Below are 21,459 nucleotides of genomic sequence, written 5' to 3'. Positions count from 1 at the left end.
AACGGGTTAAGAGCCCATGTGTTCTTGCAGTAGATCAACGTTTGGTTCCCTGCCCTTGCAAAGGACACATGTTCAGTTTCCAGCACCCACAGGGCAGCTCAGAATCACCTGTAACTCCAGGTTCAGGGAATCCAATGCCCTCTTCTGGCTTCTGTGAGCCCTGCACACATATGGTTACTTATGCACTGACAAAACACTCACACATGAAATAAAAATAAATAAATAAAAGATACATAATAAATAAATCTTCTTCTTAAAGCCAGAGTGCCTTAACGTTTAATTTTCAAGTATAAAGGCTTCATTGCAGAAGGGAGTCAGGGCCACAGGCAGTGGGCAGGGAATCTAAAAGCCCAGGTGTAAGAAAGCACAGGGCCCTCTGGCTCCTGGGTGCCACTACAAGTCCTGTGGTACCCTGTCTATGCCTGGGACCTTCTGCTGGATGCCAGGCAGCGAGGTAGCTGTGAGAGGAGTGGGGTGCTGGCGGCAGGCGTAGGCTCACATGACCACACAACACTGGCACGTCTTCTGCTTGGGACCACTAGTTTCTTTGGCCTCAGCCAGCTCAAGCTGCTGGGCGGGGGCGTACGTAGGTGCAGGGTGGTCGTCAGGGTTGGTGCTGGACACTTCCTGATGGAGCAGTGGCTGGCTTTCCCCAGGCTGCTCCGGGGCTGGGGCCTCAGCTAGGAGTGGGGTGGCATCCCCGGGGGGACCCTCAGGCTCACTACAGGGCTCAGGCTTACTGGCTGCCTCTTCTACCAGGCCTTCTTGCTTCTCCGGGTCATGCAGTCCTTGCTCCTCTGATCTGGGCTCCTCCTGGACACAAACAGTGGCTCCTGGCGGGCTGACATGCTCCTCCTGGGACTCTGCTCCTTCGTTGGCTTTGCCTTGCTCTTCTGGATTCACATCATCCTTGGCGACTGAGGTCTTGTCTACCTCAGAGAACGGCTCGATGCCATCTGCCTCCCTGTCCAATAGTTTCTTACTTCCTTCCGTTTCTTCATCCAATGCGCCCTCACCTCCTGTTTCCTCATCCAACCGTTTCTTGGTTCCTTTAGTTTCATCCAATGAGCTCTTATCTCCTATCTCTCCATCCAATAGTATCTCACTTGTTTTTGATTCTCTGTCCAATGAGCCCTCACCATCTTTCTCCTGGTCCAATGGCATCTCACTTCCTTTTCTCTCTGCCTCCAGTGAGCTCTCTGGCTTTTTTTCTGCCACCAATGGCTTCTCAGTGGTGTCAGGCTCCTCCTCACCTCCCTTTTCTACTTCCAAGGGCTCTATATCTTTCGTCGCTTTCACCTCCCACTTTTCCTCATCTGTTGCTATCTCTGCTGGAAGGGGGCCCTCACTGTCTTTTCTCTCTACCTTTTCTGCCTCACTTTCCTCTCTTCCCTGGGTCGCATCTGGCAGCGCATCTGGCAGCACAGCTGCACCATCCTCCTCTGCCCCGAGCTTTTCCGCACTTCCCTTCTCTTCTATCCCCTCCACTTTCTCTACTTCTCTCTTCTCCACCTCCCAGGATGCTTCACCTCCTCCGGGCTGTGATCCAATCAAAACCTCGGGTTCTCCTGCAGACCCCGTCCCCTGCGGTGCTTCCAAACCCTCCATCAAAATCTCCTCCCAGTCTTCACCGAGAGCCACTCTCTCCACCCAAATGAAGGATCCCTCCTCTACCCCAGGACCTCCCTGCCCAGCACCCTCAAGACTATCTCTGGAAGCACCTTCCTCTTTTCTGCAAGTTTCAGCCTCGAATTGCTCCTGGAGTCTCCGGGAACTGGTGTGCACGGCCTCTGCATCCCGGCCTGACTCCCCTGTGACATCAAGATCCCTGCCTCCCAGCCCTTCCCAGACCACTTCCACCACACCCCTGCCCTCCTTCACCCAAGTGGGGAGCTCAGGGCTGCTGGTGCCCTGCCTGGCCCCAATGGCCTCCAGAACCACTTCTTCTACCTTAGCCTCCAGCTCCACATCTGTGGGGCCTGTGGCACTGTTTTCGGTGGCTCTAAGCCCAGCCCAAACCACCTCCACTGCACCATCTCCTTTGGCCTTAGTGACACTCGACACCCCTAAACTCAGCTGCTCTGGGAGAGGGCTGTGCCCAGGGCAGGGGCCATTGGCTTCTGAAGACGTCCCCATAGCTTCAGGGGATGGCCTCGAGGCTGGTAGAACCCCAGTGGACTCCTCCCTGGGATCCGAAGGAGACTCAGGGGACATGCCCGCTGGAGCATCTGGCAGGGAAGTTCGCTTGTCCACATCTGTGGGGGCTGGGGGAAATCAAGGACAGGGAGGTCAGGATGATGGGGGGAAATAACAGGACCCTTACCCCAGGTTCTTTTGAGTCACATGATCTGGTGGTGACTGTACCCCAGGCCTCGGGGACTCCAACGCTTACCTGTAGGAGCTGCATCCATGGCAGGCTGAGAGAGAGGACGGGGACCCTGCAAGGAGAATAGAAACAAGGTCAAAATTGGTCCCAGGTTTTACTTCCCAGGTATGTTTGTGCCCCACCCACTTAAACAGTATGCCATGTTAATACTTGCATGGCCAGCTTCTGAGGTGACTATAAAGGATTTGGGGGAAGGATGGAAGTATTGGGATGGAACCCAAAGCCTGGGCCACACTAGACTAGTGCAATATTGCTGCTGAGCCACATCCTCAACCTGCAAAGACCTGATGCAATCAGACTTTTTAAAGTTCCAATGGGAGGAGGTAAGTAATAAACGTAACAACAAATAAATAAGCCGTGTTTGCAAATAGTAAGGGGAGAGAACGAAGCGGTAAAACGGAAGAAGCCCGGAGAGGTCTGGGGTGACAAGGTTTTCCCTAGAGACTGAGCTGTGCGTGGCTTCAGGAGGCGTGCCAAGTGGGGTGTGCCCTGTCCAGAGTGCTGAGTTGGAGACCATTGTTCGAGGCTAAGGTTATACAGTGCTTCCCCGGGTGAGCCAGACGATAAAGGGAATGATAAAAGAGAGACACTGTGAACAGCATGGAGTGAAGGAAAGATGTGAAGAAAGACGATGGGGCAGCTGCACACACCTGTATTCACACACCTGCATGCACACAAAGTCCCTTTGTGATCAAGGCTTGGTAGTAGAAACCTGTAATCCTACCACTGGGAAAGCTGGAGCAGGAAGTTCAAGGTCGTGGGCTTTGAGACTGGGCTAACTGTTTTCAATTATAATCTCATTGGCCCTTCCAAAGGCACTTCTGAGTTGGTGTTCCTCTTTTAGGGATGAGCAAACTAAGGTCTAGACAAGCCAACCAACTTGCACAGAACACAGAACAGTGAGTGGGGTTTGCCTACATACCAAGGCAGAGGCTTCGTTTTGAGAGAGCACATTTCCACCGTGTCCTGTTCTAACCCTGCTGACCACAGCCCCCTCCTCTCCACCTCTTTCAGGCCCTGCTCACCTCTCTGCGCCAGGCGGGCCTGCCGGCAGGTCTGTGCTGAGCACCTGTGGACGCACTTTGCAACAGCTGTAGCTGTGACTGGAGGCTGAGGGAGAAAGGAGGCTGCTGGAGGCTGATCTGGACCAAACCTGCTCCATTTCTTAGGGCTGCTAAAGGCTGGGGCATGGCTCAAAATCAGGGATTCTCAACTCACGAAAACAAACTGTCTTCCAGGTTGCGAATTCGAGCCTGGGCCTGTCCCTCGGGCGACTGTGGGTCTTCGGAGGCGGGGTCCTCCGGCCGCTCTGGCCCTTCAGCTGCCCCGTCCATGAGCCAACGTTCTCGGAGAGACTTCCTCTGGGTATGGAACGAGAGTCCAGACTGGCCACAGGAAGCCTACCTCCCCACCCATTGCTTGCAACCACCCAGAGGGCTCACCCATCAGGATGGGAGACATGTCCATATCTCGTCCCCCAACACCATGCCAGCATACAGCCTTCCCAAGCAGAGGCATGCAACCATTATCCTTCCATTCTGCCCAGTCGACTGGCTCTGCTAGGCCCGGAAAGACCTCTCAATGCGCCCCTCTCCACCCCAACGTTGGCCTAAGGTTTCTCTCATCACCACCAAACTGGAATGAAGCTCTCCACCATCCTCTGTCCCCCATACTCTTCCAGAGTGGGACAGCTGTCTTCATGGCTACCTTTCGCCCGCCTCCTCTTCATCTCCCCCTTCCCAAATTGGGCAGAGGTTCCTATTGTCTTTCAGCCAGACTCACACAGACACCCCACTTCACTTCCCCGGACTGGATGGGAGCCCCCAACCTTGAGCCGCTCCACGCGGAGTTTCTCCTCCTCCAGCTCGCGACGCGCGGCGCCGATCTCCTCCTGCAGCCTCCGCTTCTCCTGCGCACACACGACCCAGAGCTGCGGGCGAGTCCAGTGCCGCCCTCCGCCCGCCTCCTCGGGGCTCCCGGGACTCCCGGGGCGTCCTCCCGCGGGCGGGGGCCGCAGAGCGCTGAGTCAGCAGCGAGAGGGGCGGAGCGGGGCAGGACCAGGCAGCCGCGCCCTCTTGCTGCGGAAGCCAGGCCCGCGCCCAATGGTGGTCCGCAAATGGGGGCGTGAGGGCGGGGCATAGAGATGGGGACTAGGGTTTTGGACTTCTAAGAAGGGAAGGCAAGGTGAACGCGCTTGGTAACCCCAAGACTCAGTAGGACGACCTCCATGAGTTCCAGGCCAGCTTGGACTAGAAAGGGAGTAGCCAATTAGAGGCTACTTTGGGCTACAGAAACCCTGCTGGGAAAAAAATCGTTAAAAAAGGGTGGGGGGAGGGGTTCAGGGATGTGTGGGTCCAGATAAAGAGAAGGTGCTAGCAAGATGGAGTCCAAAATGGGGGCGCAGAGGTAGACATCCAGAGAGATTCAGGCATATATAGAGGTAACGCAGAGATAGGGTACAAAGATGTGCAGTAAATCAGGGCGCAGGTTGTGTTGAAAGACATGACCTTCCAAGGTGATTGTGCACAGTACCCAAGAGCACTGCTTAAAGTTGAGGTGCTGAGGATAGACCAGAAAAAAATGGGAATGGAGAGGTGGAGAAGTTAGAAAGGTGTGCTACAAAAGAAAGGGTTAGAAAAAGGAGGGGTACAACAGGTGATCGGAGACTTAGGGAACAGGGGCAATTCAGGGTCGAGGTACAGAAGTGGCTACAGAAAGGTGGGTTGCTAAGAAGTGACACCTGACACGGAGTGCCAAAAGAGGAGGTGCAGACGGTGGAAGCCAGAGAAACGGAGCACAAAGTGTGTGTGTGTGTGTGTGTGTGTGTGTGTGTGTAAGAGGGGCAGGTGCAGAGTGGTGGAGTCAGGGTTCAGAGGTGAGGTCTAGAAATGGGTTCTAGAAAGGGTTCTGAAGTGTGGGGTGTAGAAATACAGAATGCAAAGCATGTTTGGAGAATAGAGATGCATAGTGGTAGTCAGAAATATGGAATGTGAAGATCAAGGTGCTGAAAGCTGAGGGCCTCCGGAAGTAGGCTAGTGAGGAATGGGGTGCAGAGAGGGCAGTCAGAAACAGGAGCAGAGGTGAGAAGCGCACGGGCAAACAAGAGTAATGGAGGAGAGGGGGCCAGAAGGACAGTCTCACCAGGGTTCCCTAAGGGAGGACTCTAAGGGTGGGGTACAAGAAACAGAGCGATCTGAAAAGTAGGGAGCTTGGGTTGCACTGGTGGAGGTGTTTCTGGGTGTGCCAAATGACACCTTCTGTTCAGCGAGTGACAGAGACCAACACGGGAGCTGCCTGAGGGATGCCCGGGACAGGATGGAACTCGGTTCTTCACAGAGCCATACTCACGTCCTATGGGGTAAACATTCTCTACCCAGATGGGGCAGGCCACAAAGAAGCCTGAAGAACGTCTGGGGATTCTCAGGGCTCTGGGAGTGTAACACTTACAGCGATGACCTCCAGCCGCTGCCGATAGAGGGCGCTCTCCGCCATGACCCTGGGAGGAGAGCACATGAACTGAGATAGTGTTTGCTCGGGACCCCATCCCTCAGCAGGCAGGCTCCTAAGTGTCTGTTTTCTAACTCAGAACACTGGGCTGCCAAGAGAGAACCCAGTGCTTTGCCTCTGTTTTCCCCTCTCCATCAGGGAAGAACCTTGAGTCTGGAGAGAGAAAAACAAGAGTTCATGATGCTAAAGCTCTGTCTTACGTCTTTCTTAGCCTCGGTCTCATCTGTGAAATGGGCAGGGGTAGCTTGACTCCAGTTGTGCAAGAGAACAATTTGAGTAATTCCTGCACTTAATACAACTTATGCTTAATTACAAGAACTATTTCTACAGACTCCCACAAACATTCACAAATCCTGCCAGGCTCCAAACGCGGTGTATGGGTAGTCCATATTCGCTCTGAACCTTATCTTCTACTCTATAGCCCTTAGCCCTAGGGTGTGGGGTATGAAGGAATGTGAGGGAGAGAAGTAACCATTAAACCATCACCATGGTAACTCCAGGGTTGTCTCTTTTTTACTTGTCTACCCCCTTCCTGCTGGGGACAAAGGTCAGTGGGCCATCCTGCCTAGTTGTGGACTTAGTGCTTCAAGGGTGACTTGAAGTTTGAGGTTTAACCTGACATTTCTGCACCATTGTCCTAATTGAATTCTGTCAGCATCACCTGCTTCCCAGCTTCCGGGGAGGGGGGACGGAGGACTCTGGATCTTCAGTTAGGGGACAGGTATTGTCAAAATAACATGATCACTGCCCACTGAGCAACAGTTGGGGGGGGGCTGTGCTAACCCCACATCCGCCAATGGTCATAAAGGGATATCTACCTGCCTGTCATCCTTCACGCCAGACATGGTGGGCACTGAGATCTTTAAGTGTTTATTAATTTAAATGCTAACATAGGGGAGAGAATCCCAGTAGCATAGTCCAAGTTCCAACTGTCTCCTTTCAGATCCTCCTGACACACCCTGAAGGCATAACAGTGCTATTTATAGGGCTTTAAGTGCCCTGCAAGGCTTCCGCTGGGCCACAAGCCACCACTGCTCAGGCCCCACCCCTCACCATTTGCTGGCTGCAGTCCACGCTTGCATCTGACATTCCTGCTAAGAACAGACCTGGCCAAAGTAGCCACAAGCCACGTGCCGGTCAGGCTGAGACAAGCCCTATCTGTAGAAACATTTTATCTTCCTTGTGATCCTAGAAGGCAAACAATACTAACGTTCCTGTTTTCCGGAGGGGAAACTGAGGTTCTGAGGAATAGCAAATAGACTTGTCCGAGGGACTGGAGATGTGGCTCTGTGAGCAGATACCCAGAACAAACTGAAAAGATGGCTCTATCCTCCCAGCTCTGCAGCAGCAGCAGGGGGAGCCTGGTGTGTGCAGCAGCAAACAAGAGCCTGTCTCAAACAAGGTGAGAATCAGAAACCACACAGGGTTGTCCTCTCTCCCCACTAACACATACACACACACACTTGGACTCTCATACCCTTGCACACATTCTAGTATGCACATACACTCTTTTTTTTTTTTTGGCTTTTTTGAGACAGGGTTTCTCTGTGTAGAACTGACTGTCCTGGAACTCACTCTGTGGCTGGCCTTGAACTCAGAATTCTGCCTGCCTCTGCCTCCCAAGTGCTGGGATTAAAGGCGTGCGCCACCATGCCTGGCTATGCACATACACTCTTAACACTCACACATACACACACACACAAACATGCACACACACACACTTATACCTCACACCTTTGCAAACACTCTTGTGACACACACTCACACTCACAGAGGACACACCTACCACACGTACCCACACACTCTCATGTACACACACTCACACTCATACACATGCATGCACCCACACCTCTCATATGTGCATACACACATTCACAGAAGACATACACACATACAACAACACACTCTTATAGACACACAGTTACACATCCACATCCACAGAACACACACATCTACCCACACACATTCACATTCAGTTATCACTCTTCCACACATGCACTCACACACCACATTCACTCACACACTCACACACAAATGCATTCACACACACACACATGCGCACGCGCGCGTGCGCGCACACACACACACACACACACACACACACACAGAGCATGTCTGAAGTCAGGAGGCTGAATGAGGACACAAAGGACTTCTCCCTCAGTGCTGGCAGCACACAGTGCAGGGTTCAGGGGCTCTAGGGACCTTCATTTGGATACACACAGGAGGCCAAAGATCCTCCTAGAGGAGGGGATTTCGACTAGGGCAAGGGCTGAAAGTTGCCTGACAGATGTCCCTAGGGAAGTCTAGACTCTTGCTCATCACTCTGTCCTTGGGGGAGGGTTGAAGTCCCCCTCAGCTGTCCCAATCCTAAGATGCTATCTCCCTAACTCTTCCTTGGGGGGGGGAGGGGGAGATCGAGTTCCCATTGCTAAGCAACCAGGTTTGTACTTGGTGAATAATGCAATGAAGGGCACGGAAGAGTAAAGGACAGAATTGGGGTCCCTACTGGAGGGAAGCCCTCTTTCTAGAAGTTTCTATAATCGCTTGGAGCCCCTCTAGCCATCCCATTCCCTACTTAGGATGGATAGCCGCATAGTAGGCAAGAGCTGGTGACTGAACCAAACCTCTCTCATTTTGAAAAAGCCTCCCCTAAGGCGGGCGAACTCCCCACACCTGCATCCACGTCGCTCATCTCTAACTCCAAGGTCGTGCCCCAGCCATAAGAGTTGCTGCTGACCAGGAGCGGAGGGGTGGCCATTGCCTCCAAAGACTTTGCCAATCTTTGGAGGTTGGGGCGCGCCTTTCTCCCTGGAATCTCTAGCATTTTCTCTCTGCATTCTTGAGGGGGTTGGTGACCAGGATTACACTTGGATGCACATTCTTGGATCCTGACACCCTTTGTCCCCTAACTCTGCAGAAGGCCTAGCTCTCTGGAGACTTGGCTCTGAATGGGTCCCAGGTTTGGCCACCACCTCCCCTTGTGCTCCCCTCGGCTCCTTAGGAAAGGCCAGTTGGGGCTCCTGGGCCAGGCCGGCGCCCCCCCTCCACACCCCAACCTTTCCACTCCGTCCTCCCGCCCCCACTCCAGACACTTACGTGGGTGTGGCCGGGGACAACACTGGGGTCTGCAGAGCCATCACTGCCCAGTAGAGGTGTGAGCCAAAGGCCCCAGACTGGGCCCTGGTTGATGGGAGGGGGCTGTGGGGCGGAGCGGGAGAGCAGGTCCAGCTGGTTTGGGCGGGAGGCGCGGCCCGGTTGGGGCTGGGGCAGTGCTGGGGAACGCTATCAACTTCTCAGGATGAATTATTTACCAGCCTCTGGCCTTCACGCTGCGCTAGGCTGCCTCCCAGTTCACACGCACGCAGCCACGCCGATGCTCCAGCAGGTGGGGGACAGCAGCCAAGCACTGACCGGCGGCCGCCGGGGAACACGCGCCTGCGTTGGGCACTCACACAGGAAAGTTTTAGTAAAAGCCCAGAGTCATTGGCTCTCCCTTCTAGGAACTTGGAGCATGCTGTAGGGAGAGCTCTCTGACCCGGCTTTCAGAGACCATGGCAACCAAGAAGCCCAGGATGTGGGTCACTGTGGACAATTTGCCTCAGGTTTCAAGGCTTCAGTTTGCCCCGCTGTGAAATGGGAGAATAACTTCAATTGGCCTGCAGGTCAGAAGACCCCGTTGTGCTATTTAATGTTTAGGGATGAGGGGTAGAAATAAGAAACGATAGGGAAATGGCCTCCAATTTACTACCAAGAATGTCTTTCCGCCCTTCCTCTGAGCAAGGACCCCTTCCCCCACCAGACCAAGTGGTAAACTTACCCACATCTAGGCCTCTCCTCTCCTGACTGCTTCAGGGCTCCACGGGCCACTTTGGGCATGTAAAGTTGAGTATCTCTCCTGGAAGCACAGGTTCCACCATACTGGATTGGGGCTGTTGTCAAGGGCTGGAATGGCCTATGTTCCACAGTCTAGTACAGACTCTTAAGAATCTAAAGGTTTAAAGGTTTGGGCCGGGCGTGGTGGCACACGCCTTTAATCCCAGCACTTGGGAGGCAGAGGCAAGCAGATTTCTGAGTTCGAGGCCAGCCTGGTCTACAGAGTTAGTTCCAGGACAGCCAGGGCTATACAGAGAAACCCTGTCTCGAAAAAACAAAAAACAAAACAAAACAAAACAAAACAAAAAAAGAAAAAGAAAGAAAGAAACAAAAGCAACCAAACAAACAAAAATCTAAAGGTTTGATTGAACCTGAGCCAGGTAGGTCCCCTGACTTGGAATCCCACTTCCAGGAAGGCTCAGGTAGGAGAATGGCAAGGTCAAACCTCCCTTGGGTTACAAAATGAGTTAAAAACCAGTCTAGGAAACTTAGTAATACATTGTCTAGAACTAAGGGGGTGGGGATGGGGTGTTGGACATGTGGTTTTGTGGTAGAGAGCTTGCTTGGTATACACATAAGGCCCTAGATTCAATCCCCAGAACTGGGGTGGGGGTGGGGGGAGTTGAATTTAAGCTTCTAGACTATTCTGAAAACATATTTCTATGACAAGAGGACATATATGTGTGCATATATGAATACATATTTGTATGTGTGCTGGAGTTGAACCTGGTAGGCAGGTCCTCAGCACTGAGCCACACCCCTGCCCTGTTTAATGTCTATACCCATGTGTCCTAGTCCTGTGCACACAGAGGTAATTGCTGGTGTCAGTCACCACCGTATTTGCTGAGATAAGGCCTCTCATTGAACCAAGGCTTCCATACTTGGCTAGCTTGCTGGCCAATAAGGCTCGGGGACACAGGTGCCTCTGCCTTCACTTGCTGGGCTGAGAGACAGGGGCTCCCGTGGGATTTTCCCGTAGGTGCTGGGGAGCCAAGCCCAGGTCCTCGTGCTCATGCAGCAGGGACTCTGGACTCTGGGCTGGGGAGTTCCAGAAGCTTGGAATATTCTTTAACAGCATTTTCCATTTGTGGCAGTTAGCACGTGCACAGTGACAGGCAGCCCTTGCTCCTATCTAGATCAAGAGCATCTCCAGAAGGAAGCAGGGGTCCCATGGCAGTCACCCTTAGGCAGCTGTCACCCCTATAGCTTTGTGTGGGGCTTGCGTGTGTTCTCTCTCTCTCTCTCTCTCTCTCTCTCTCTCTCTCTCTCTTTCTGACACACACACAGAGGCAGGAATGGGGGGGAAACGCTGTGGGGGGGGAATTGACACAATGTAGCCATTTGTATTAAACCTCTCTCACTCAGCATCATGTTTTCTTTTCTTTTTCTTTTTTTTTTTTCATTTATTTATTTATTGGCTTGGGCGGAGGGGAAGGAGGTCTCATGTAGCCCAAAATGGTCTCAAAGTCACTATGTAGTGGAGGCTTGAAAGCCTGACCTCCTACCTCCATCTCCTGAGCACTGGACTTGTAAGACTGCCCTGTAGGGTGGCTACCACCCTGCCCTCAGCTTGGCCACACTATGGCAACCATCAGTGCTTTTGTTTTTCTATTCTACTGTGTGGGTTCTACTTTTTTTTTTTTTTTTTTTTGGTTTTTTCGAGACAGGGTTTCTCTGTATAGCTCTGGCTGTCCTGGAACTCACTCTATAGACCAGGCTGGCCTCGAACTCAGAAATCCACCTGCCTCTGCCTCCCAAGTGCTGGGATTAAAAGGCGTGCTAACTTCCCACCAAACTCTCTGTCCTGAGTGCTAGGATTAAAGCTATACACAGCATACGTAGAAATAATTTTGTTTTCGTGGGCCAGGAGCTAGTCTAGGTGGGGTGGCAGAGAATGTAGAGAGATGGAAAGAGAGGCAGGAACAGAACCATAAACCTTGATTATGACAGGGGGGACAAGTAACAGCGAGCCGGCCTGTGGTAACTGCACCACGGTCGGCTTGTTCTTGTGGTGCTGGGGAAAGAACTCAGAGTTTTTGGATAAGTACGCTGGCACCGAGGAGGAGATGCTCAGCACGTCGCTGGGGAGTCTTGGCAGGTGCTCTGCTATTGCCGTGCTTCGGAAGCCCTGAGGTTGGACAAGATCAGGCGATGACTGCAGAAGAATTCCTATAGCATGTTAAGTGATCAACAAGCAGTTCTTTGAAAGATGGCATTTCTTTTTTTTGGGGGGGGGGGTGTTTGTTTTTTCGAGACAGGGTTTCTCTGGATAGCCTTGGCTGTCCTGGAACTCACTCTGTAGACCAGGCTGGCCTCGAACTCAGAAATCCACCTGCCTCTGCCTCCCAAGTGCTGGGATCAAAGGCGTGCGCCACCACGCCCAGCTGAAAAATGGCATTTCTACTGAGTCCTGAGCAGCAGGAAGCAGCCACAGGAGGAGTTGTTTGAAGCAGAGGGAAGCCACGCAGAGGCACCGTGGTGTAAGGTGGTGGTAGTGTTGAGAGAAGCAGGAAGCTGGGATGGATTGTGGTCAGAACATGACACCTGAGACTGTGCAGGACTGTGTGGTCAGGGGTCAGGAATTTGGATTTTTATTTCAAGTTTGAGGGACACTTTCAGGGTGATGGGGTGTTGGATGGGACAGGCATGGTAAGAAGCATTTACAGTGAGAATAGGCTTCCAGGCAGAACCAGTGGGCTTCAACGATCATCCAGAAGGAGCTGAGGGGGGGGGGACATCAAATCCTGGGGCTTTGGTTTGGTTTTAGACAGTGTAGCCCCGGTTGACCTGAAACTCTCAATCCTCCTGCCTCACCCTCCTAAATTGAAGTGACAAGTGCGTGAGAGCATACCTGCCTTGACTCTTAAGTTGCTTTTTAAAAATCCAAGTGTGGCCGGGCAGTGGTGGCGCACACCTTTAATCTCAGCACTTGGAAGGCAGAGGCAGGCGGATTTCGGAGTTCGAGTTCAGAGTGAGTTCCAGGACAGCCAGGGCTACACAAAGAAACCCTGTCTCAAAAAAACAAAAACAAAATCCAAGTGTGTGTGTGTGTGTGTGTGTGTGTGTGTGTGTGTGTTCGCGCGCGCGCGCGCATGCCATGCTGCTCCTGTCAAGGTACAAGACCAATCTCCTGTGTGGGTCTTTGGCGGCTGTCTTGTTTGAGACAGGATTGCTTGTGTCTGCTGCGCATGCTCCGAGCCCCTCCCACCTCGCCGTGATGCTGGTGTTGTGGATGTGCATTGCCATGGGCAGCCTCTGTGTGCGTGTTATTTAGGACTGTCCTCTTAGCCCAAACTTAGACACCTCCAAGTGTCCATCTGGGGCAGGTGGGTTTGATGTCTGTGGCTTCTGCTCGGATTGCATGCGTCCTCTGGGTCTCTGGGAGGGGCTGGGGAAAGGTGGAAGGGGAGGATCCCATCTACTCAGCCACTGGGAAGCCTGCATCCAGGACGCAGGCCTAACTCCTCACTCACTGCTCTAAGTCTTAGGAACTCACTGGCTCCCGACATGGATTTTGGTAGAAAATTTGGGGACAAAGAAGGAAGGGCGTAGGTGATGTTTATATCTCCCCCAAGGTAAGTAATTTTAGTAACCGTGAGTATGACCGTTTGAATGAGAATGCCCTCCATGGGCTTATATATTTGAATATTGGTCCCCTGTTGGTAGACTGCTTGGGAAGGATTAGACAGTATGGCCTTGTTGGAGGAGGTATGTCACTGTGGCTGGGATGTGTGAGGTTTTAAATGTCCATAGTATTCCCGGTTAGTTCTCTCTCTCCCTCCCTCCCTTCCTCCCCTCCCTCCCTCCCTCCCTCCCTCTTTCTCACTGTCTGCCTGCCACCATGGTCCCTGCCATAATGGTCATGGACACTATCCCTCTGAATCTGAGCTGTCACCACTGCTGTGTTAGGATTTTCAGGAATGCAGCTGTCCTTGAGTCATTTCTGTTCCTGTAACTAACTCTTCATCCATACTCCTCTGAGGAACCCCAATAAAACGTATTGCTTTCACCACGTTGGACTTTAGTGGTCTCCTTACTTTGGCCTGTCATTGGTTCCGTATTTGGGGTGAGTAAATGTTTGTTCATGTCTCCCCAGGAACAGTGTCACACCACAAAAACCAAACAACAGCTGGGTATGGTAGCATAGACCTTTACTCCCGGCGCTCTGACGGCTTCTGCTGATCTCCGGGAGTTTAAGGCCAGCCTGGTATGCATGTTGAGCACCAGGCCTGTAAGGGCTACACAGTGAGGCCTATCTCAAAACAAAAATAACATCTGGTGAGATGGCTTAGTGGTTAAGAGTGCTCACTGCTCTTGCAAAGAACCAGCGATCGATTCTCTGCACCCATATCGGGCAACACACCACCACCTGTAACTCTAACTCTAGGGGATCTGCTGCCCTCTTCTGGCCTCCACAGGCACCTACACATAAATAAAAATAAAACACATTTTAAAAAAGAAACTCCTCTTAAGAAGATCCTGGTTTGTGCTTGCTTCGGCAGCACATATACTTAAATTGGAACGATACAGAGAAGATTAGCATGGCCCCTGTGCAAGGATGACACGCAAATTCGTGAAGCGTTCCATATTTTTGGAGATCAAAGATATCCTCATCCAGTACGATCGGACCCTGCTTGTAGCTAACCCACGTCGCTGTGAATCCAAAAAGTTTGGAGGTCCTGGTGCCCGTGCCTGATACCAGAAATCCTACCGATAAGCCTATCAAGGATCAGGGTTTACCTTTGTAATAAACATCCTAGGATTTTAATGTCAAAAAAAAAAAAAAAATCCTGGTTTAAGCTGGGCAGTGGTGTCGCACCCCTTTAATCCAGAGGCAGGCAGATTTCTGAGTTCGAGGCCAGCCTGGTCTACAGAGTGAGTTCCAGGACAGCCAGAGAGAAACCCTGTCTCAAAAAAAAAAAAAAAAAATCCTGGTTTGGTCCAGTACCCATTCAAGGTGGCTCATGACTGTACCTTGGACTCCAGAAGACCCAAAGGCATCAGCAGTCATCCAAATAAACCCGTGTGCACGTGCATATTCATAACATCTCCAAAACCAAAACCAAAGTAGAGAAAGAGTAACCACGGCGCTAAATGAAGGAAGCCCCACCTTTCACATAATACAGTCTCCTAGCTTAGCAGCACACAGTTGCTGTCCCATCCCTAGAGACCACTTGGTTTGTGGTTGAAGGTGGCCAGTGGGTTCGAGGGAGAATCACAGAAGAAATGCCCTGTTTGCCATCTCTCCCGCCTGATGACCTTGGTAGAAGCCATCAGTGAATGGACCAGAGTGTGAGAAGGGAACAGTGCCCAAGTCAAGTGAAGCCAGGTGGGAAAGGGCAGGGACGGACCAAGTCCACTGAGAGAGGGAGGAAGGGAGGGAGGCAGGGAGGGAGGGAAGGAGGAAGGGAGCATCATAAGTATTGATGGAGAAGGTTCATTTGCTTAGGCATCAAGAGCCTGGATAGAGAGACCACACCCATGAGATGAAGTGATAAAGTACACCATGCCTCATAGACACAAAGTATTTGTTAAAACAGCCCCCCAGGCTGGCCTCGAACTTACAGTGCAGTCAAGGATAAGCTTCTGATTCTCCTGTTTCTACCCCAAATGTTGGGATCACAGGCACACATGCACCACCATAGCAGTGCTGGGACAGACCCCTGGGCTTTGTGCATGCTATAGAAGCCCTCTACTGAGCCATGTCCCCAATCCCTCAAGTGATATGAGTGCGAGTGCATGTGCGTGTGTGCTTGCCACTCCCAAACACCCCTTCCTGAGAACCCCTCTCCAAGGGGGTTCCTTTCCAAGGCTGGTCCTTGGCATGTATGTGTGTGTGTGTGTGTGTGTACATGTGTATGTGTGTATGAGTGTGTATGTATGTGTATGAGTGTGTATGTGTGTTTGTCGCCCCCAAACACCCCTTCCTCAGAACCCCTCTCCAAGGGGGTTCCTCTCCAAGGCTGGTTCTTGTCATGTATGTGTGTGTATGTATATGTATGTGTGTATGTATAAGTGTGCATGTATGTGTGTATGTATGTGTATGAGTGTATGTGTAAGTGTGTATGTATGTGCATGAGTGTGTACATATGTATATGAGTGTGTATGTATGTGTATGAGTGTATGTATATGTGTATATGTGTATATGTGTATATGTGTATGTGTGTATATGTGTATGTCCCTAACTAGGTAAAGACAAAGGTCAATGTCAAGAGTCTTCCTTTATCACTTTCCACCTCAGGTCTTTTGTTTATTTTTTGGTTTTATGGGGTTTCTCTATGTATCCCTGGCTGTCCTGGAATTCACTCTATAGACCAGGCTGGCCTCAAACTCAGAGATCCACCTGCCTTTCCCTCCCAAGTGCTGGGATTAAAAGTCACCACTGCCTGGCTTCCACCTTAGTTTTTGAGACTTTGCTGAGCCTGGAGCTCATCTACGAGGCCAGACCAGGTGCCAGGGGGCTCCATGGATCCTCCTGCCTGTCCCCAGTCCTGTACATGGGCACTTTACAAACCAAGCCATCATCCCAGGCCTACTATTGTTTAAGTAATATTACTATTGTTTTTATTTTATGTGTATCAGCTGTGTGCCTACACATGTATCTGTGCACCATGTTGGGACAGTGCCTGGGTTTGGGAGGAGGTCAGGTCCCATGAGGTTGGAGTTACAGATAGTGTGAACCATCCTGGTCATGTGGGAGAGCAGCCCGTGCTCTTAACTGATGAGCCATCTTTTCAACCCAAGAAGGGGCACCGTTTGAGGCTCTGTAAGAGAAGGACAGACTGAAAAGGGTGACCAAGTAGTTGGGATTGTGTAGCCCTCTATTTCCATGTATTTGTTTGGTGAAGCAAGACCTGGAAATGCAGGTGTCCTGGAACTCATTATGGAGAATAGGGACCGGCCTATTATGGGGACATCTCTGCCTCTGCCTCCTGAGTGCTGGGATTAAAGCAGTGTGCCGCCACTCCTTTAATCCCATTTAATCTTTTCATTTTCTTTAGGCAATTGTCTTTCTTCTAGATTACTATAGAACAACATGGGGTGGGCTGGTTTTTGTGAAAGCCGGCTTCCACAAGGGCGAGTGGAAAATGTCTCTACGAGTGGTTAGCCCTCACTCTGGGTCATCAACCCTGTCCGGGAAGACAGATCGGGCACCAGACAAAGGTCGCTGCTGCCTCCCGCTAACCAGGTGGCTCCTCTGCCCCATCTTGGGCCTCCTCGGCAACCTGGTTCAAGCTGACCGCCTTCCAGCCACAACTGCTCGGCTGAGGTCCGGAAGTCCTGTAGTGTCTGTGCCCTCAAACGCCGCTCATTCTAGCTGGACACTTGGCTGCCAACGCCTTGCGGGCTTTTCTGGAAGGTGGGGGTGGGGGATCTGCCCCAGGGTTTTGAGTGGCGGCAGCGCCTCTGCAAACCAGACAGAGCTGAGCAGCCCCGGGTAGCAGCAGCATCCAGTGCTGCGGTTCGGGGCGCCCCCTCGGGCTGGACTCGAGCTGTGTTGCCTCAGCGATCTGTGTGCAGAGAAGGCCCGGAGATCACGGGGGGGGGCGGGGGGGGCGGTGTCGCTGGCCGCGGGCTGGCACTTGCTGACCTAGACTAGTGAGGTCAGCGAAAGACGACCGGGGAAACACTCTGTAAGGAGGCCGTGGTTCAGCGATCAGCGCGGCTCTCCGCTAGAGGTCAGGTCTCCGGAAAGTGATGAAAAAACAAAAAACCAAAAAACAAACAAACAAAAAACCCAAGACCCTAAAATGCCAGAGTGGTACCAGAGGGAAAGGGCGACACATACTCCCTGGGTAGAGAGTTCAGGGAAGCCGTTTCCGAAGAAACCATCTCTTCAGTCAACCCGTGTGCTCAGGTGGCGGGAATCCGGAGTGCAGTGGAGGCGCCCTGGCCCATAGGGCGGGTCCAGGGCCACTCGAATCCAGCTGGCAGGTGACGGGGGCGGTGCCCAGCCCTGCCCCCAGGGGACGTTCCTGGAGGCCAGAGGCGGGTCAAAGAAGAGTGCTGGCGATGACGCCTTAGAACCTCGGGCGGCGGCTGCAACCACAGGTACTGCGCAGGGCACGGTGTCCTAACTATTTGGGCATCTCAATCCGGCTCTGAGAACTAAAATTTTCAAAGGGCGCTTAACTCCGAACATCCATGTCCTCGGGTGTCCGAGAGTGGAGTCCTGGGGTCGCCTGAAGCTTAAGGCTACGTGTTCCGGGTGCCGCAGAGCCAGGGCACCGAGGGCTGTTGGGGGAGGCTTTGAGGTCCTGGAAACCTCTGGAGAGGAGCACTCGGAGACTCTGGAGCCAAAGAGCCAGGTCCCGTAGGTGCCAGTTGAGCAGATCACCGAGCGCCCGGGCGGTCCACAGCTGGGCCGCCTGGCACTAGGATAACGGAGGTACTGGGGCAGTTGTGCCCCCATCTCGGCTCAGAGGCCTCCAGGTGTGTTTTCCACGGAAGCCCGCGGCATCCAAACCGGCGCGGGCGGAATTGCAGATGGAGACGCCCATCCAGCGCGAAATCCGCCGCAGCTGCGAGCGCGAGGAAAGCCTGCGCCGGAGCCGGGGTCTGAGTCCCGGTCGCGCGGGCGAGGAACTCATCGAGTTGCGCGTGCGGCCGGTGCTCAGCCGGCCCGGCTCCGGGACTCCGCTGCCGCGCGCCGTGGAGCGCGCTCGGGCGGGCGCGAAGATGCAACGGGACATCGAACGCGAGGCTCACAGGCAGGCGGCGCTGGCGAGCCCCGCGGTTCCGGAGCCCAGCGCCCGGCGGCGGCCGCAGCCGCTGGACGAACTCAAGCGCTTCTTTGAGGCTGCGGCGGAGGACGGCGCTGGCTTGCAGCGGCAGCCGGAGACCGGAGGCCGGCTGCACCCCGCCATTCAGGACGGCTGTCCAGTACTGGGGCAGTTGCCATCGCTCGTTGCCCCGTCGCTGCTGGAGCAGGAGGTGCGACGAGTGCGCGAGCGCGAGCGGGAGCTGCAGTTGCAGCGGCGCAGCATCTACGGCGCCGCCGAAGTCGAGGAGCCAGCGCCGAGCCTCACCCGTAAGAGGTCCCCCTGGGCCCTAGAGCTCCAGCTGTGTCCACCTCCAGTGGTCCTTCATATGTAGGCTTGCAGACCCTTAACTGTTCTCCTGGGGGGGGGTTCACCTTCTGTTCTTCACTCTCACACCTGGAGTGAGGATCCCCACATCCATCAGACCTTGGAACCTTGACTTCTGGCGTTCTCGGGTCCTTTGTAGTATTCGGGTTCCTCTCTACATAGAGTTTTCCTCAGAACTGGGTGGAGGCCTCCATGGGGAGGAGGGGTACACACCTGTATGTATATAAGGGGTGCGGCCATCCTCCAGCTGGCAAGAGGAGAGGCAGCCGCGGCTGAGCGTCCCTTCCCCCACAGCGAGCAGGGGAGATGGAAAGTTGTCGGTGATCTGGCCACCGCGGAGACGGGCCTCGGAGACCAGCCTGGAGAAGGTGGGAGACTCTCTTTCCGATGCTTGTCGCTCTCCCAGCCTTCCCTGCTGCGCCTGGGCACTGGGGTGGAGGGAGAAGGTGCCTCCTGGTTCCCTGGAGCGCCACTCTGACCCAAACTCAAAAGTCCTAGACGCGGACCAGAGAGTAAAGAGGAGATGGAGGCCTAGAGGTCAAACTTCTCCCTGAGGGTGTTCTTTCTCTTCCCCTTTTCCTTGTAGGAGCGCAGACCCTGAGGTCTTTGAAGGTTGGGACCTGCGGCAGAAGTAACGTACCCTTTGGAGAACCAGGGTAGGATTCCTCTCCAGATCAGCAGAAGGCCTAGAGAGGGAAGGGCCAGCTTTCTATAATGACAACTTTAAGTCCAACCCATCCTTGATACTGACGATGGAATTAACCACCTTTCTCCATAGAATTGTCTGGTCTTCCCTGGAAAACAGAACACCACCTGCAAACCTATGAGTGAAACATAAAATAAACTCCTCCTTCCTTTTCCTGGGCTTTAATGCAAGCTGTTTTCTTCTGGGTCCTCCTTAGTCTGGGTGGGGTGGAGGCTGGCGGGTGAAGAACGCTTGGAAAAGTCACCCAATGATCGCACCGGAATGTTGGAATTCAAAGCGCGTTCTGGTCTCCTTGTTCTGGACTGACTGGAGACCAGAGCCCTACTGCCCCCTGGTGGTGAGAACGCAAAATGTTGCTCACCGGCCCACAGACTCCACTCTGGTATCCAGATGTCAGTTTTTATAGGTGCCAAAGAGTGCTTGCTATTCTTGCAAATGACCCGAGTTCAGTTCCCGGCATCTACATGGGAGGCTCACAACTGCTTATAATTCCATGTCCAGGAGAGCCATTGTCCACTTCTCTCCTCCAGGAAAATCTCAACAAACATGGCACCCATTTGCACAAAATGCACACATATGCACATGAGTTGAAATAAGGATAATTTTAAAAGAGAAATACCGGGGCTGGTGAGATGGCTCAGTGGTTAAGAGCACCGACTGCTCTTTCAAAGGTCCTGAGTTCAAATCCCAGCAACCACATGATGGCTCACAACCATCCATAAGGAAATCTGATGCCCTCTTCTGGAGTGTCTGAAGACAGCTACAGTGTACTTACATATAATAAATAAATAAATATTAAAAAAAAAAAAGAGAGAAATACCAACGGTGGTGTTGAAGGATCAAGGATCTGGCAGGTGTTCTGGTAACCATCTTTGCTTGTTTCTTTTAAAACCATGGCTTCATATATCCCATATTGACCTGAAATTCCCTTTGTGGTTCTAGGGTGACCTAGAAAGTTTTAAAAGATTTATTTTGTCGTATTCATGCTGTGTGTATAAGTGTGTTGTTGGCTTGTGTGTGTGTGCCTGTGTGTATGTGTGTGCCTACAGATGTGAGAAGAGGGTCAGATCCCTTAGAACTAGAGTTCCATGTGAGTGCTGAGAACTGAACCATGATCCTCCTAAAGTACTCTTAGCTGCCAAGCAACCTCTCTTGATTTTTAATTATATGTATGTGTTTGTTGGGGTATGCACACGAGAGCGCAGATATACAGGTGCCCTCAGAGTCCAGAGTGTTAGATTCCCCCTAGAGCTGAAGCTACACACAGCTGTGAACTACAGGAGATGGGTGTTGGGAACTGGACCCTCTGCAATGGCTCTTAACCACTGAGCCATCTCTCCAGCCCCTGGAGCTGTTACTGAAACACAGTTCAGGACTGAAGAACTGACTCAGAAGTTAAGAATGCCTGCTATGCTGTGCAAGATAGCACATGCTTTAATCCCAGCACTGAGGAGGCAGAGAAACAGGTGGATTTGAGTTCAAGGCCAGCCTGGTCTACCCAGCAGGTTCCAGCACAGCTAGGAAACTGAGAAACTCTAGGAAAACAAATGCTGCCCACTCAGATCCAGTTTTAGTTCCCAGCACATAACTCTGGGTGGCGCATACCTCCTATAACTCCAGCTCCTAGAGGTCAAGACACCTTCTAGACTTCTCTGGCATCCTGGAATACACAGGTGAATACCTGAATACTCAGACTGTGCTGGAACCAGCCTGACCTTGAACTCACAGCGATCTTCCTGCCTCTGTCTCTCTTTCTTTATTTATTTATTTATTTATTTATTTATTTATTTATTTATTACATGTAAGTACACTGTAGCTGTCTTCAGACACTCCAGAAGAGGGCATCAGATTTCATTACGGATGGTTGTGAGCCACCATGTGGTTGCTGGGATTTGAAC

The 21,459-nt window shown here is 52.4% G+C and overlaps 2 protein-coding genes and 1 non-coding gene across 3 annotated transcripts; 2 read left to right on the top strand and 1 right to left on the bottom strand.

The window, feature by feature from the left end:
- Positions 1-252: 252 nt before the first annotated feature.
- On the bottom strand, positions 253-9,054 carry Palm3 (paralemmin 3). Its single transcript, XM_021220730.2, has 7 exons — positions 8,990-9,054; positions 5,834-5,882; positions 4,215-4,295; positions 3,605-3,747; positions 3,412-3,496; positions 2,393-2,438; positions 253-2,264 (listed from the first exon to the last, which is right to left on the bottom strand). Exons 1-7 carry the CDS (start codon positions 9,028-9,030, stop codon positions 496-498), a joined length of 2,214 nt encoding a protein of 737 aa, XP_021076389.1. The 5' UTR covers positions 9,031-9,054; the 3' UTR covers positions 253-495.
- Positions 9,055-14,252: 5,198 nt separating this feature from the next.
- LOC115062736 lies at positions 14,253-14,359 on the top strand. Its single transcript, XR_003842665.1, has one exon. It is a non-coding gene; the product is annotated as a U6 spliceosomal RNA (small nuclear RNA).
- A 3,454-nt stretch (positions 14,360-17,813) lies between these two features.
- On the top strand, positions 17,814-19,724 carry Misp3 (MISP family member 3). Its single transcript, XM_021220823.2, has 3 exons — positions 17,814-18,797; positions 19,150-19,223; positions 19,442-19,724. Exons 1-3 carry the CDS (start codon positions 18,254-18,256, stop codon positions 19,454-19,456), a joined length of 633 nt encoding a protein of 210 aa, XP_021076482.1. The 5' UTR covers positions 17,814-18,253; the 3' UTR covers positions 19,457-19,724.
- The last annotated feature ends 1,735 nt before the right edge of the window (positions 19,725-21,459 follow it).

The sequence above is a fragment of the Mus pahari genome, chromosome 20 (assembly GCF_900095145.1).
Source record: "Mus pahari chromosome 20, PAHARI_EIJ_v1.1, whole genome shotgun sequence".
NCBI lineage: Eukaryota > Metazoa > Chordata > Mammalia > Rodentia > Muridae > Mus > Mus pahari.
This window is presented reverse-complemented; position numbering and strand designations above follow the sequence as displayed.

Excerpts from the sequence above, each read along its gene's own strand:
- Palm3 (XM_021220730.2), bottom strand. The coding sequence starts at position 9,030 with ATGGCTCTGCAGACCCCAGTGTTGTCCCCGGCCACACCCAC. Across the intron at positions 3,497-3,604 it reads CTGGAAGACAGTTTGTTTTC|CCTCCAGTCACAGCTACAGC; the intron begins GTGAGTTGAGAA and ends TTTCTCCCTCAG. Across the intron at positions 2,439-3,411 it reads GGCCCGCCTGGCGCAGAGAG|GGTCCCCGTCCTCTCTCTCA; the intron begins GTGAGCAGGGCC and ends TTCTCCTTGCAG.
- Misp3 (XM_021220823.2), top strand. The coding sequence starts at position 18,254 with ATGGAGACGCCCATCCAGCGCGAAATCCGCCGCAGCTGCGAGCGCGAG. Across the intron at positions 18,798-19,149 it reads GCCAGCGCCGAGCCTCACCC|CGAGCAGGGGAGATGGAAAG; the intron begins GTAAGAGGTCCC and ends CTTCCCCCACAG.